The sequence below is a fragment of the Ramularia collo-cygni genome (assembly GCF_900074925.1).
Source record: "Ramularia collo-cygni strain URUG2 genome assembly, contig: RCC_scaffold27, whole genome shotgun sequence".
Taxonomy (NCBI): Eukaryota; Fungi; Ascomycota; class Dothideomycetes; order Mycosphaerellales; family Mycosphaerellaceae; genus Ramularia; species Ramularia collo-cygni.
The window spans coordinates 146,799-161,680 of NW_019716281.1; the positions used below are offsets into that span (position 1 = coordinate 146,799).

A 14,882-nucleotide genomic window follows, 5' to 3' on the forward strand; every position below is an offset into this window, starting at 1 on the left:
TTCACCGGAGCCTCACAGGAGGGGGCACCCACACCGGGCTCAGCTCCTGTTGAGCTATGCCTCATCGGGATGGTATACTGCACGGTAAATTCTTGCCAAGGCCTCCAGGGCAGTTTCAATTGAAGRTTGCCACTCTACCCGCAGCCTTCAGAAATGTTGTACCTTACGAAAGCGCGATGAAGAAGAGACCAATCGATGAAACACTTGGCTCTTCGAAAGCCTACACATTTTTATGCTTGTAGCCACCTGTGCGCGAGCGTTGTCGTTGTTTCACTTTACGGAGCGCCGGCAACCTTCCCTTTCACCGACCCTTGTACCTTTGTCCGGTCCAACTTTCCTGATAACACATGAGCTTGGCAAAGCATGTGGCATGTGCCCGCATGCGGCGAGTCGAGGACATGGTGCCTTAGTCGGTCACGAATAAGAAAGTCAGAGGACGACAGAGCCTCATTCCTCCTCGCTACTAACGTTGGAAGGAAAGTCATTCGTGCTCGTCACCTCACTTTCCATGGTAACTTTGAGACGTTCGTGCAGGCATCACAAGACCACAAGGCCCAGATTCGTCATTGCCAGCCTTCGCCCCTCCTCCCAATTACCTGCCAGACCTAGGTGTCTGTATGACCTACTGACCTGGGCTACTGTCATATCCTTTACAACCAACTATACTTAGTCTCTCGCACACACACACACACATTTACATCATGGCGGACGAGGAGGAGGAACAACAACAACAATATGGCCCACCGCCACACATCGCTGCCCGCTTCTATCGCAACCACAGCTCCAATCGAAGGAAATCCTCGGCAACCTCGTCGCGTCGCAACTCGTTATCTTCGGCGCACTCCCACACTTCTGGCACACTTCGCCGCAGTTCAATGTCAGGATGTCAGAGTACCTATGTCGCTCAGCACTTGCGCAGAGCATCCATAATCGAATCGCGAAAGGCGCGTCTGGCAGATCGAGCGGCGCATGCAGAGCAGGTACGACTGCGTGCCGCACTTGTCAAAGCCGCTCCGCGAGGTAGCACCTCCAACACGGAAGAGCGTGCACTGGCTGCACAACTAGCCAAGGAGAAGTATCTTGCAAAAGTTGCGGCGACATGTGCGGAGGAGGTCGCCCGCGCAAAGCGCATAGCGGAGGAAGTGAAGGAGCGGAAGCTGGCAGAAGAGGTACGGGTACGGTCGGAGATGGAGGAACGGCATGCAGAGGCGGAGAAGAGACGCGCAGAATATCAGCGTAATCTACAGGCCAGACGAGCCCGGAGGGCAGATAGCGCAGAGAAGAAGCTGGGCGTGCTTGAGGAAGTCGCGGACATGGATGAGGAGGCCATTGTGGAGGAAGCAGAGCTGTCCGAGGATCCCGCTCGAATCCAGGATGCTGCTGCGAGGCGAATTCAGTCGGCGTGGAGGATGTACCAGCGTAAGGTTCCCGTACTTGCCTTTAGGAAGCTGGACATGACCACACAACGAGCGGAGAATACGAGCTTTGAGGACTTGACCGCACTGGTAGCGGATACTACAATCATTGAATCAACAACCGCCGTCCTCACACATATTGGGTTGCAGGAGGCCAACGATGCGAATGCAGCCCTCAACACGCGGACGTTCCTCAGTGCTTTCTTGATTGTTGGACATCCAGTCGCTGTGTTAACTAACAACAACGGGACCCAAGAGCAAGATCTGATCAACAAGGCATCTGAGCTTGTGAACCTATTCGAAGCATCTGTGACTCGTCTGGACAATTGGAACAACTTCACGCCCAATCCCACGCAACTGGAATCTCTATCGCAGTCATACACTGCATATACTTCTGCTTTCGCTGCATGGCGACTGCAGGACTCCAGTGTGTTGATTGAAGGAATGGTGGCCTCATTCGTTGAACTTGATGCCATTTGGCAAACCGTCAAGGATGACGACCGTGGTGAGGTAGCTGGAGAATACAAGCAGGGAATCCGCGATAATCAAGTCATGCTCTTGAGTAGGATCAGAAAACTGGCTGGGCCAGACCGCGCGGACTTTCTGATCAAAAAGGCGATTCGTGAAAGTCGCCGCAAACGTCCTAAGAAGCGCCCGACGGCCGAGGTTCGTCCACGGGGTGTGGAAGTGGTCGATCCTGCGCCGCCTCCAGAAGAGGTCGTTGAAGCGGCCGGTCTTCCAATGACCCCCATTGGGTCGGGTGAGATCGACAGGCTTTTCACGCCCATGCCTTCCAACCGGATTCTGACACATGAGCTCGCAATCAACAAAGACTACAGACTTGAAGACCGTAATAGCGAGATCCGGGACCACTTGTATCGAAGCATTTGCGAAAGCATGAAGGCGGGCTTCGAAGCCGGTAATGGCGCTTTGTGGACTACGTCAACAGCGCAGAACATCCGGGAGAAGCTGTTGCGTATGTTGAAGCCTGGGAACAGCATGCACACCATGATCACCGAAGCACTGGATCTAGAGAGCATCCATCGTCAGTGCCAACAGGGCGTGTTCTCATACTCGGGCTTCTTCGAGTTTATGGCAAATGTGCTTCCCAAACTATGCGCGCCTTTCCGTGATCAAGAAGTCAAGACGTTTGCAGAGGAATTGCGGGCTGAAGGTAGCGGTGACGAGCTGGATGCCATGATTGACAAGCTATTCAAGCTTCTCCGCATGGTCGACGTGCTGAGTCTGGACTATTCGAACTTCATGATTATGAGTGCTGCACCAGCATTGATTCAGGAGTCTTCGGGTTATGAGCATCGTATGTTCGCCCAGGACCTTCAAGCTGGCAGAACYTCTTTGGAGCACACCAAGCGCTGGTGGATCCAAGCACACACTACATTAACATCCGAGGCGGACCGCCGAGACCCAGACGGCGTTAGGAGTCCTTCTGATAGACCAAGTCCTACGAAGGTGTACACCCACGGTCTAGTCGAGACTGTCATATGCCAAGCCGAGCTGGACTCGGACCATCTCCCGGAGACCCTTCACCTCGATGCCGAGCGCCTACGACAGCTACGCGTTAAAGCCATACGGGTGGTCGTGATTGGGGCGATCCTTCTCACCACCAAGAACCTTCTCAAACGGGATGTTCGCAGCCAATGGAAGAGCGAAGCGGCCCGACTGTGGCAGCTCCTCAGCACTGAGCCCTACAGTACCACAGAAGAGCCCACCACCGCCCAGAAAGCCTTCTCGATATTGGAGACTGCGCACAACATGCCTGCTTCCACCAAGACCGCCATCTCGGGGACAATTACTCGGTTCTTCTCCCAAGCCGCAGAGATTGGCTCCAATGCCGGCGTGCGGTTTACGGACCCCGTGCTGAAAGTTCTCTTCCAGCGCCTCAAGTCACACGTTCTCGCGCGTTTGTCGGCAGAAAGCTCTGCTGAGAAGGTTCGGGCAGCGAGTTCTGCTTCCGATAAACTTGCTGCGAGCGGGATGGCGGAATTCACGTCTCAAGTTGCGGGGATTGTGGACTCGTTAGAGCAAGTTAGGAAGGTGGACTGGGCGAGTCATGAGGTGTGGTACCAGCAGATCGTGAAGGAAGTGGGGGAAAGTCCTTCTGTGTAGATTCTTTCTTGACTTCATGCTGTTGATAGGGGTAACGACTCGTTCAATGTGAGAGGAATTTCAGCTTGCAGAATGCAGACAGAGACGATTTATGAATAGGATGCGTTCATTTTCGACGTTTTGTCTTGTTTTCTTATTTTTACATGACTTGAGGTTGGGTATATGCATCTCATGTGAAGTTGAGCATTGCTCACTGGTTTACAGCTTGGATTTAGGTGAGTCGGCCTTGAGCATAGTTTCGGCCACGATTCGTCTTTGAATCTTTCCAGTAGCAGTCCTGTGCGCAAATGTTAGCAGATGTATCAATGACTTTTCATCAAACATACTTGGGCATGTTGTCCGTGATGAACACCCTCTTCGGTACCTTGAACTTGGCAACCTTCTCGACCATGTACGCTTTCATTTCTTCTTCGGTCACCTTCTTGCCATCCTTGGGAACGACAGCCACGCCGACTTCTTGTCCATAAAGATCGTCCGGGATGGCGAATGATACAGCCTCTGCAACCGATGGGTGCTGCGCAAGAACATTGTCCAGCTCAATCGGGCTGATCTTCTCGCCTCCCTTATTGATGAGCTCCTTTATCCGGCCGGTGATGATCACATACCCCTCCTCATCTTGCTTGCCTTGGTCTCCAGTTCTGAAGAAGCCGCCTTGGGTGAAGGACTCCTTGTTTGCTTTGTCGTTGTTGAGGTATCCCTTCGTGACATTAGGGCCGCGGATGCAGATTTCTGCTTCTTTGCCTTGGGGAACTTCATTGCCTTCTTGGTCGAGGATCTTAATCTCTACACCTTGGCCAATTCCTACGGATCCGGGCTTTCGCTTCATGGGTGGTGTGGGGTTGGAGGTCATTTGATGTGCGGCTTCTGTCATGGCGTAGGCTTCTAGGACGGGTGCTTTGAAAGCGGCCTCGAGATCGTGGAAGACTTTGGGTGAAAGAGGAGAGCTACAGGATCGGATGAAACGAATTGCGGGGAGGGGTTTGGGCCAGAGATTTTGGTTCTTGAGGAGGATTTGATGGATCGTGGGAACTGCTGTGTACCAGTTCGCTTTGTGCTCTACAAAGTGTTTCCAAAAGGTCGTTGCGCTGAAGTTGCCGGGCACAATCACTGATCCAGAGGACGATAGAGGAGCGAGGAAGCCTGCGAGGAGACCGTGGACGTGGAAGAGAGGCATGACGAGCATTGTTCGGTCTGCTGCCGAAAGGCTGTAGGTGTTTTGGATGTTCTGCATCGTTCGAGTCAAGTTGCGATGGGAGAGGGGAACAGCCTTTGGTCGCCCTGTTGTTCCTGAAGTGTGTAAAACAAGAGCCGTATCCTCCGGCTGTGCCTCCTCCACAGCTTTGTTTCCATGGCCCGACAGCTTGCCATTGTCCTTGATGTCTAGCACGACCTCGTGTGTGAGAGGGTGAAGGTAGCATTCTGCCACCGCGGCATTATATCTCTTGGCGGCCTTCACAGCTGGACCATCTGCTTGCCCTTGCGGAACCAACACCAGGGCGGAGGAGAGATCATCGATGTAGAATTCGAATTCGCTCTGTTTGTAGGCCGGATTCAATGGCGCGGCGATTCCTCGCTGCCATGCTGCCGCAAGGARTGCAACAATGAAGGGGTAGCTGTTAGGGAGGGCGATTGAGACGGCAGCGCCAGGTGTAATGCCTAGGTTTGCGAGCTTCTTCTGGAAGTTGACGACATCGGCGTGGAGTTGCTTGTAGGAGATGGCGAGCGTCGGGGGACCGGGGACAATGACGGCCGTGGCATTGGAGGTCGAGGAAAAGCAGTTGGAAAGAGTGCTCATGCTGGGCAATGAAAAGAGCGAGGAGATGTTGCGTGGGCGACTTACACCTTTTATCTTTATCGTGCCCTCGGTCTGGCGTGGTGGAATTATGCTTTTGGATGGCGGTCGTCGCGATAACGGCCAAGTCATGCCATGCGTCTTAGTCCGGATTCCGCCGAGCGGCACCTCACCTCGACCTCGACCTCGTCGTCTGCCATCCACTCGACCGCATCGCAACAATCCTTGAGGGATGTGTGACGCATGCTCATCATGTTCATCGGCGAAGGGGCGGAAGACTGCCTTTGCTTTCCGCTTCCCCTCCGGCATCCCCGCTCGCCGCAGCAGCCGAAGGATCGCTTGGAAATGCATGCATGCCTTTCTACGGAGTATCCAGGTAATTTCACCCGACTGCTTGGTACAGCTGAAGTAGCTAGCTTCAGCGAATCCCTCGATGGCTCCTGCCGGTGTTGATCGGACTCCTGCCTTCAAGCATCGGGAGCTCAAGCAAGTCTCTTGTCGAGCAGACCATGGAGGCCTGAGCACAGACTGCCCTCTCCGTCGCTTGTCGTGTGTTGTATACATGAGGGTTRCGCTTGACCTGCAAGATCTCGTGGACTTGACTTTGAGGAGACTCGAGTGAAGCTTGCACCTCTTTCAGCGGGAACCCTATACTGGCCCAAGTTTTGCCCATTCGAATCACGTCTTCATTGCTTAGCAACACAGCAGCCAGCTCGTATGCTTTTCCCCGAGAGTATTTGATGTGGCCGAGAGGTCTCTTCGAATCACATCGAAGGTCAAGCGCAACGTATTCTCCATGATCCATTGTTGACAATTGCGGTAGCTGATAAACTTCTTGATTTTCAGGTATGTGAAGCTCTTTTGCTCACGTGGAGCTTAAAATTGCAGGTGTCTGTTGCTTCACTTCACGTGCATTCTCACATGCGCTCGCGCTAGACTGGACTTGACACTATAGAAGCCTTTGCATCGAGCAGTCTTCATATCATATGGCTACATCTTTCGCTTCTTCTTACTTCTTTCCTACCTTCTTTCACTATCCATCTACGCCGCCTATCTCACACGAAACTACCTTCCGCGATCTATTCGACATCGACATCATCATCACGACGTATACCTTTGCCAAGCAGGTTTTCCACATCTCCATTGATGGTGTTCACCTCATGAGTCCGGTTTTTGCCGGGTCTGGAGCTTTTGTTCACGGCGGCCTTTACTTTGTAGCGCTCGACACGGGTGAGCTCTGAACTCCATCCTACAGGCTTCAGGGGGACGCGCTAACCGTGAGATACTTTCGTAGCGGATGAAAGCTTGAACTTACCCGACGAAGACGACAGAGTTCAGAAGCTAGGCGTGATCATGGTCAAAATGCATCATGGGAAGCACCTAGGTGTAACACCTATGTTGCCAAATGCTGCTGAAGCCGAGGAAATGGACGGAGACATCAATGTCTTTTCGGAGAAGGCTTTGAAAGGTAAGGCCTTGTCTCACACCATTGGGTAATGAACATTGAATCCCTTCACTGGTAAATGGCTAAACATTCAAAGATATAGAGGCAGGGGGGCTAGCACGAATCAATATGTGCACCGAAGCAACATCGACTTTGTGAACGGCAAAACGGCCGATGCAACCTTTATCCTACGCTATCGATCTCTCGGTAAGTAACAATTCGAGTGATACTTGACGCCTTGCTTGCTGACAGAAAGACAGAGTGCCTGAAGAGCCTCCTCATCGTTGAGCGGACTCCGCCCCCTGTGCCGTTGGAGGAGCGGGACTTCGACAGTCTCAGCCTGGAAGAGCTCAGACAGTACCACAAAAACACCCAGGAGCGTGCTCGAGCTGAAAAAGTGAGTGTTCATCTAGGATTTGGAATCTCACATTTGGCTGACCAAGTTCCAGGCTGCGAAGGAAAGTCATGTGAAGATCAAGCCGGAGGACGATGACCTCAACCCAGGGCCACGTAAAAAGTCCCGCCCAAACACAGGATCTATTCAGCTCGAGCTTGACGAAACGGGCAACGGCTTTCGTGAAGTCTCGAAGGCGGGTTCAAGCAGCGCTCGGTCGAAGTTCATTCAGATCGACTGATGCTACTGGAACGAAACTTTTCCTGGGAGTTATCGGCAACGCACGAAGTCTGTGGCTTTGGGGAGGTGCATTGATCTGTAAGTAGTGGTCTCACACATAGCACGCCGTTTCGCCAAGTCCGGGATGGCGCCTCCCCGCTTTAGCAACTGGTACTGCAAGGCAAGATTGCCGGAAGAGTRCGGCACATTGGTGAGCTCATCATGTACGACTTGGAATTCCTTCCGAAGGATTGATCTGACCATGTTCCAGAAGTACATTCTGGCACACGTCACCCATGCCTAGTCACCTCGATAGGATACCGGGAAAGCAGCGTTGGGAAATGCGGAATGGGAGTGCACGGCTCAAAGCCGAAACGATCTCCAGCTACACCACCAGCTCTTAAGCAATGAGAACATTGATCAGCATGGTCCGTTTACGTGCAGTTGTTCCATCTTAACAGGCTCACACCCTAGCAAGGAAATCTCGTTTTGGCATTCAGGCCGCGATTCTATCATCTGAATCTGCCGCTGCAAGCTCCGATAAGTTTCAATAAGGACATCTGCCCGTAAATCTGCTCGAATCATGCTGAAGGGTAAGCACAATCGATTCGCCAAGCTCCGTTGTCTCTTAGTCAATATCTTTATTGCGAGCCAAGAACTCGGGCCATACATTAGCACGAGCAGCGGGGAATATCTATGTATACAGCCTGGTAGCGTAACTTTGAGAGCCTGGTGAAGTTTGTGAGAGGTCGCACACTTTGCTCGGAGTTCACGCTTGCTTGGCTTCTATTCACTTGCGTTGTACATGAGCTAAGCGGGACTCGGGACACTCGAAGATCGTGGAGCCCCACTAATCACATCTTCTTTCTTTTCTTCCTCGAACACCTTTCTTGAGCTGCAACATCAACCTTCGCCATTTCGACGCGGCCCACGACAATCTGCACAGCCTGCAAACTGCTTTCTCCAGTTATCAAGCGCTTCGATTAAAAGCATCAACGCATACCTCCAATCCGATAGTCACATCACTCGCGCGCATCATCGGGCCACCTCGGCTTTGCAAAAGGTTCCTTACGGGCCAAACACCTTTCGTATTCGTCGGAAGAACCACTTACACTCTTAAATGGCGATCCTCGACACTCTCCCGGGTGTGGAAATCGAGATTTTGGTCGACGGCGAGCCATTGGAAGAATATGCGGACAATGATTCCGAGGATCAGTTGAACACCAACATGTGCTACGTCGAGGCTGTTACAGGCAAGGTCTTTGAAGTGCGAATCAAGGTGGAGGGAGGAGTGGAAATTACGCGCGACACCGCCGAATTCAACATTAGTATCGATGGTGTCTTGGAAGCCGCACCATTGATCCCGAGTCACAGGTTCGCCACACGTTATTATGAGAGGCGCGCCGAAGGTCGCAACGTAGGAGGCGGAAAGCAGCAGAAGTTCTGCTTTTCTGAGATCGAGACGGGTAAGTATGCAGATCTGAGTCTGAATTTGCATGCGTCTGACTGATTGCAGTCGATGACGGCCGCGTTGAAGTCGATGAAGCTGCTCGGACGAAGAGTCTGGGAGAGATCGAAGTTCTTGTCTCGTTCGTGGACATGGGCGAAGAGACCTTGGTACAAACGCAGGACGTGCTGACTACGGATCTTGGAATCATGTCTGAGAAGGCTCTGAAGGGCAGAGCCATCACTCACGGCGTTGGGTAAGGACATCGGTTCTGTTGCTGTTGATGTTTGTGGGCTGAGATTGTTACAGTTACCAGGCACCGAGCCGTGGAGCCAAYAAGTACAACACGGAGACAACGAACGAAGACCCGTTCAATATCTTCAAGTTCATCTTTGCCTACCGCTCTCCAAGTAAGACACCTAGATATCGACCTAGAGACCATTACTGACTTAGTTTCAGAGGCCCTCAAGGATCTGCTCGTCATCGAGCCTACGCCGGAACCCACTCCATTGGAGGATCGCGATTTCGACAGTCTCTCCCGGGAAGAGCTGCAAGAGCTGCACAAGCGAGCCCGAGACCGTGCACAGGCAGACAAGGTACAATTCCCACGATAACATGACACACTTAAGTGTATCATGTACTAACGATGATTTCAGGCTGCGCAGGAGGCCTCGGTCAAGGTGAAGCGGGAGCGCGCGGACGAAAACCCGCGCCGACGCAAGATCGCACGCCCAAGCGTGGGTGCCACCCAGCTGGAACTCAATGAGGCCGATGGCGGTTTTCGGGAGGCTTCGTCGGAGACTGCAGGCCGCGCGGAGGTCGAAATCGTCGAGATCGACTGAACGAGGGTGAGGATTCTGTCGTCAAAACGAGGTTCGGCGGCGATAACGACATTCGACACACACTGCGGCTTACTTTCTTCGGGCTGCGGTACCTTTCGACGCGAAACGCTTGGATCGATGTCCGGTCGCATTGAACAGTCTGCTCTCAACATCGCCAGCTAAGGAAATGGCCTCGACGAGCATCTGATCGTCAAGCACCTGTTTAGGAGCACCTGGATCATAATGTTTATATCAAACTTGCCTTACAGAACTCGGGGTACTGCCTTTACTCTTTCACCGGCAGTGCGCACTTCTTTTGCATCAATGGCGGTGTCATATGGGGGACAAGGGCGGAGATGCGGGAGGTCCCGGCGGAGGTCTGCGGATGAAATAGCATTCGGCGACACCAAATATCAAAGCAGCTCTCTACTACACTCCAACGCCGTCCCACATCCTTCTCTACTTGTATATTCGTGTTCCCAATTTTGTGAACATCCTAGCGAGGAAATCCCGTCTTGGCATTTTAAGTGAATGAAAACCACCCAATCGAGCGAAGCTCAGACTACCGGAAGTACACCGGCAACCCACAGTTTGAAGCCATCTAAGCTACATAACTAATAAATTATTTGCCCTCTCCATCTCAACGCCGACCCTGACTCTAGCTATACAGGCCTCCCTGTGGGCTAGGAACCCATGGTGCCTTTCGATTAGCTCAGGAGCGTTCAATGTAACCACACAGATTAGAGGGCCCCTAATCAACTCTACTGACCTCTTCTAGAATGTCATGAAACGAGTGTGTTGTTCACCCTGCTGCCCGTAGCTGCTGGTTTTTTGCTGTTTTGGTCGCTGATTTTTTTTGGGCGAGATGGGCGAGTGGCTTGCGCGGCCGGAGTTGTGGCAAGAGGAGTGCTGAGTTCGAGTCCTTGGTCACCCCGGCTGGAAAATTTCAACCGCAATTGGATCTTTGAATGGGGAATCGCTTAGGTGAACTTCCGTTCTCGGCCCGCATGGTCTGCCACGAACTGATGTTTTCTTCCTGCCGGATGATTTGATGTCTCGCTATCTGGCCCACCATAAGGTGACCTCATATAATGAGCGCCCAGAGACGTTTCCTCGCCCACTTTGCCACCGTATCTGACATGTGCTGCACATGCCATACAGGGAGGGTCGTCGGGTTCCTTCATTTTTGTTCCAAGTGATGGAGTCACAGACGCTCGACCTGCATCACTTTACTCTACCACAATCTGGTCCCGAGTTGTCGATATCGCCGTCACCAACTCATTCACCGTCGCAAGGCAGCCATTCGGCGACTGCCTCTCGTATCTCTTCTTCCGTTTCTCTCACTCACTCCCCTCCTTATCAGCGTCTCTACCCACACCTCACTATTGCATCTCATCCGATCTCTGACTTGGCTACGACCCCGACACTATCAGCAGTAATCACATCCACCCTTCACCATGGCTATCATCAGTCACCTGGACGTCAGCATCCAAGCAGATGGCAAGCCTCTCGAAGAGCGCGAGGACACTTCCACCGGCGAAAGCGACAACAGTAATATCACGAGATACATTCCGTCAAAGAGCGGCCAACTCTTCGCGGTCCTCATGCTCGTTCCTTCTGAGGAACATTTTAAGGGCGACATCATCTGCTGCGACATCTATGTCGACGGTACACGCGTGGACACCCAGTTGCTGCAGAAAGGCAGCCCGCTCTTGGAAGAGATCAGCAGTGGTCTGACTCTTCCCGATGGCACCGAGCGACCATACCAGTTCTCCGACATCGCTATCGGTTGGTGAGAAAAGTCCAGGCTCAGAGGACTTTGTTGACTTGTGACAGTGGAGCACGACCCGGCAACGAGAGCTGCGAGCGATATCAACCAGCACAAGGACGTCGGCAAGGTGGTCATCAAGGCTTATCACAAGAACCGAGGGGAGGCGAGCAATCTCTACGTGGACCCTAGAGGCTGGAACGAGATCAATGTGGTGGATGAGAAGGCGTTGAAGGGCCAGTCAGTGTCTCACAAAGTCGGATTGGCACCGCCTGTCGATGTCYCGGGACGCTCTGTCTATTGCAAGAGCACCTTCCTTAATAGCGATAACAAGCCATTCGCGGTGTTCACCTTTCTGTACCGTTCAGTCGGYGGGTCGAAACCTGGCAGCGTCCTTAGTGACGGGATGCTAACAAATCATAGAAAAGCTGAACGAAATCTTCGTTCCCACGCCAGCTGCCAGCCCGGAGCCCGAGCAGACTACAGAGGCCCTCAACGAGCGGATCAGGGAGTTAGAGCGCCAATTGAAGGAAGCACAGCCTACTACAGAGCTGATCAGAGGTATCAAGCGTGAGCGCACTGAGAACGAAAACACCGACGGACCAGTGCGCCAGAAACGCCGTCCGGTTGTGACCACGTATCTGGCCATGAACGACGACGACGAGAGCTTCGTGGTGGTCGAGGGTCCCGTCAATCCAGGCCAGCCTGCCACTCAGCTTGATGACTGAGAACGCTCCCACGCCGATGGGATCTCACTGCGTGGTAGTCCAGAAGGGAGTGTGTGATATTCTGCAGCCTGGCACGCTTAGAGTGTACACTGCATTGGATTGAATATTATACCGACGTACAGAGTCGGTCTGACGACAGGCTTTGGGATGTAGTGGGAGACCTGGTCAACTTGATTGTGTATGTACTTGAGGCCAATGGTTGCACATCTCGCTGCTGGGGAAGGGTCATCTAGATTCTCCTAGACCGAACATGCGAATCGAGTTCTTCCAGGCGCTGCCGTAGCGTTAGCGTAATGTTCAGAGATCAATGAGAACATTTCAGTCAACTTACACCTCACAGACCTCCTCCACAGCAATCCCTTTGATCGCAGCAATCGCATGCGCCACCTGTGATATCGCACACGGTTCATTCCTGCCCTTCACCATCGCCTCGGCGTTCCACTTCTCCTTCTTCACAGCCTTCGGCAATGGTGGCGCATCCTTGAGGAACTTCGAGCTCGCATGGCTTGGTCGCATTTCACACCACGGTCCATCCGTTTCGATCTGCAGTCTTTCGAGAGGCACTTCCTTCACAACTGCCAGATTCTCCTCGGTTTTCATGCTGCAACCGTTGATTCCAACATCGAATCCTAGCTCCACAATCCGCTGCATCTCCTCCAACGACCCGGTGAATGAGTGTACTAGTCCACGCTTCGGTAGCTTCTCCAATCGCTGTGTGAGCAGCCGTTCGAAGTCCTCCGCCGCCGCTCGGGAGTGCAGAAACAGCGGCATCTGCAGCTCGACGGCCAGGTCCAATTGTTTTGCAAACCATACCAATTGTGTCTCCTTATCGCAAAGCGTGAGGCGATCGTAGTCCAGTCCAATCTCCCCAAAAGCTGTCGCAGTCCCTCGATCCCTCGACTCCTTGGCCAGTGCTCCTAGCTCCTCTAGCAGCTTATCTCCTCCCGCAGGATGTTTCGTAAAGCTCGTTGCAGAGCATGGATGTACGCCTACCGTCGCGTAGCACAGCCCCGGGTACTCTTCTGCTAGCTTAATGGCATTCTTGCTTTCTACCAGGTCCGAGCCTGTGATCATCATCTTCTGCACGCCAGCTTTGAGAGCGCGGTTGACGACATGCTGTAGGTCGTCTTCGTGGGCTTGTTTGCCGTGATAGTGGCCTCGAAAGACGGTGTCTGAGAGGTTGATGCCGATCTATGGCTGGGGTTGAGTTAGTACAGGCTTGACGTGTTCATGGAAGAACTGACATCTGCGTAGCGGAGTGCAGGTGTGAAATCCTCGGAAGCCATTCTGATATGCATTCGAGGTACGATGCAGGGTTTGGAGAACAGTATCTGGCCGTAGCCTCTTGACCGCAGCGCACTCCGGATCATGCGAGAGAGTGGATGAAGTAAGTTTAAAGACGGRAGTGTCGACGCGGGGATGAAGCCGACGCCAAACCTCTCAATGCCGATTAAGCTTTGGCAACCGATTTCATGAGAGTGATTGGCCTTGGGATCATATCTCCTCTCCTTCGACTGACAGTTCTACATTTGCAGCAGCAAAATCCACACGCACGTTGCTAGATACATTGGATCGCCAAGCGGTGTTGTGGTACATCCAATCTCCGCAAGTTCAGCTTCATAGATTTCGTCTTACAACACCCAGGACATGAATGCACCAGTTGCTCTCTGCCAAAGTCGGGCTTGCACATTGAGTCCATGTTCCTGCTCACTGCGTCGAATAGCTTTGCCGTGTTGTTGGGCACTGCGATACCACGGCAAATGCTGTATTCCTTGAACGCCCCTCTGCTATGCAATAATTTTACACGTCCGTTTGAAAAGACATGCACTCACGATGTACAAATATTGTACAGACCTGCCAAGGTTCCACCATGCCAGTCTCGAAGCTCACCGGCCAGACCATCACGACATTCCCATCTTGTTTCTCGCTGTGCATGCGATCATGCCTTTGTGTCCTCGTCCTCGACCCACTTCATGGGCTTCTTTCCCAACGCCACACGTTTCGCGTTGTCTATCTCAAATTGCTCTGCCCTCTCTCGTTGCAGAGCTTGTTTGCTCTTGAAGCCATTGCCAAACCATTGTCTGATACCTGTTCGATTCATCAATACGAAGTCCTCTACATTGTCACAGCACGTAACATACTCAGCACACAGTGCGGACATAGAATATGTGCCCGCTTCACCCTTCCGCACGCGCTACACTTGTTCAATGCCGTGACATCCTTGAGCGCCTTGCCAGCCATCTGCCGATGACGCTTCTTCATATGACTGGTCTTCTTCTTCGGTACTGCCTTGAGTAATCCATCCCACAGCTCTCCTAGTAATGCAGGGATTGGGACCAGTGCAGCGGGGAGTATCGTAGCATTGAGTCGTTGTTGAATCTGATGAAGCAGAGGTATGCGCCGGACTGCTTGTTGTGGAATAAGAGAGGCGCGAGCGACGGGCAGGAAGGCTGAGAGAAAATGGGCTGAAGGTGCCCGTAGCGAGGCCATGTTTTCGAGATTCGGATGGCGGTATGGATGTGTTGCTTGACGTGATGTTGAATGCCCAAAGTTGCTCTGTCTCGCCTGTCTCTGCCAAGGCGCGCCTTCCTCACGTCCCCATTCCCGCGATTGGCCGCGCATTTAGCGGCTTCCCCTTTACCCTGATTTACAAGGGAAGGCGCCCGCTGGCTGCACTTTCCATCTCGCGCAAGTACACGACCGCGAATTCACCTCCTGGAACTACCT

General features: G+C 52.8%; 7 protein-coding genes; 4 read left to right on the plus strand and 3 right to left on the minus strand.

Moving 5' to 3' along the window:
• Positions 1 to 701: 701 nt before the first annotated feature.
• Positions 702 to 3,542, plus strand: RCC_11150 (related to IQ calmodulin-binding motif domain protein; the record flags this gene model as incomplete). The annotated part of the gene is made up of 1 exon (XM_023776373.1): positions 702 to 3,542. The coding sequence occupies one exon, from the start codon at positions 702 to 704 to the stop codon at positions 3,540 to 3,542; it is 2,841 nt and encodes a 946-aa protein (XP_023632141.1).
• Positions 3,543 to 3,740: 198 nt separating this feature from the next.
• Positions 3,741 to 5,337, minus strand: RCC_11151 (probable 2-succinylbenzoate-CoA ligase; the record flags this gene model as incomplete). XM_023776374.1 has 2 exons in its annotated part: positions 3,741 to 3,819; positions 3,869 to 5,337. The coding sequence occupies 2 exons, from the start codon at positions 5,335 to 5,337 to the stop codon at positions 3,741 to 3,743; spliced, it is 1,548 nt and encodes a 515-aa protein (XP_023632142.1).
• Positions 5,338 to 6,320: 983 nt separating this feature from the next.
• Positions 6,321 to 7,413, plus strand: RCC_11152 (uncharacterized protein; the record flags this gene model as incomplete). XM_023776375.1 has 5 exons in its annotated part: positions 6,321 to 6,564; positions 6,629 to 6,802; positions 6,884 to 6,985; positions 7,039 to 7,175; positions 7,228 to 7,413. The coding sequence occupies 5 exons, from the start codon at positions 6,321 to 6,323 to the stop codon at positions 7,411 to 7,413; spliced, it is 843 nt and encodes a 280-aa protein (XP_023632143.1).
• Positions 7,414 to 8,511: 1,098 nt separating this feature from the next.
• On the plus strand, positions 8,512 to 9,680 carry RCC_11153 (uncharacterized protein; the record flags this gene model as incomplete). XM_023776376.1 has 5 exons in its annotated part: positions 8,512 to 8,857; positions 8,908 to 9,094; positions 9,148 to 9,248; positions 9,298 to 9,434; positions 9,495 to 9,680. The coding sequence occupies 5 exons, from the start codon at positions 8,512 to 8,514 to the stop codon at positions 9,678 to 9,680; spliced, it is 957 nt and encodes a 318-aa protein (XP_023632144.1).
• A 1,436-nt stretch (positions 9,681 to 11,116) lies between these two features.
• Positions 11,117 to 12,155, plus strand: RCC_11154 (uncharacterized protein; the record flags this gene model as incomplete). XM_023776377.1 has 3 exons in its annotated part: positions 11,117 to 11,447; positions 11,496 to 11,789; positions 11,851 to 12,155. 3 exons carry the CDS (start codon positions 11,117 to 11,119, stop codon positions 12,153 to 12,155), a joined length of 930 nt encoding a protein of 309 aa, XP_023632145.1.
• Positions 12,156 to 12,380: 225 nt separating this feature from the next.
• RCC_11155 (probable tatD-related DNase) lies at positions 12,381 to 13,441 on the minus strand (the record flags this gene model as incomplete). XM_023776378.1 has 3 exons in its annotated part: positions 12,381 to 12,429; positions 12,487 to 13,346; positions 13,400 to 13,441. The coding sequence occupies 3 exons, from the start codon at positions 13,439 to 13,441 to the stop codon at positions 12,381 to 12,383; spliced, it is 951 nt and encodes a 316-aa protein (XP_023632146.1).
• A 653-nt stretch (positions 13,442 to 14,094) lies between these two features.
• Positions 14,095 to 14,645, minus strand: RCC_11156 (related to ribosomal protein YmL32 precursor (mitochondrial); the record flags this gene model as incomplete). XM_023776379.1 has 2 exons in its annotated part: positions 14,095 to 14,243; positions 14,297 to 14,645. 2 exons carry the CDS (start codon positions 14,643 to 14,645, stop codon positions 14,095 to 14,097), a joined length of 498 nt encoding a protein of 165 aa, XP_023632147.1.
• Between the last annotated feature and the right edge of the window lie 237 nt (positions 14,646 to 14,882).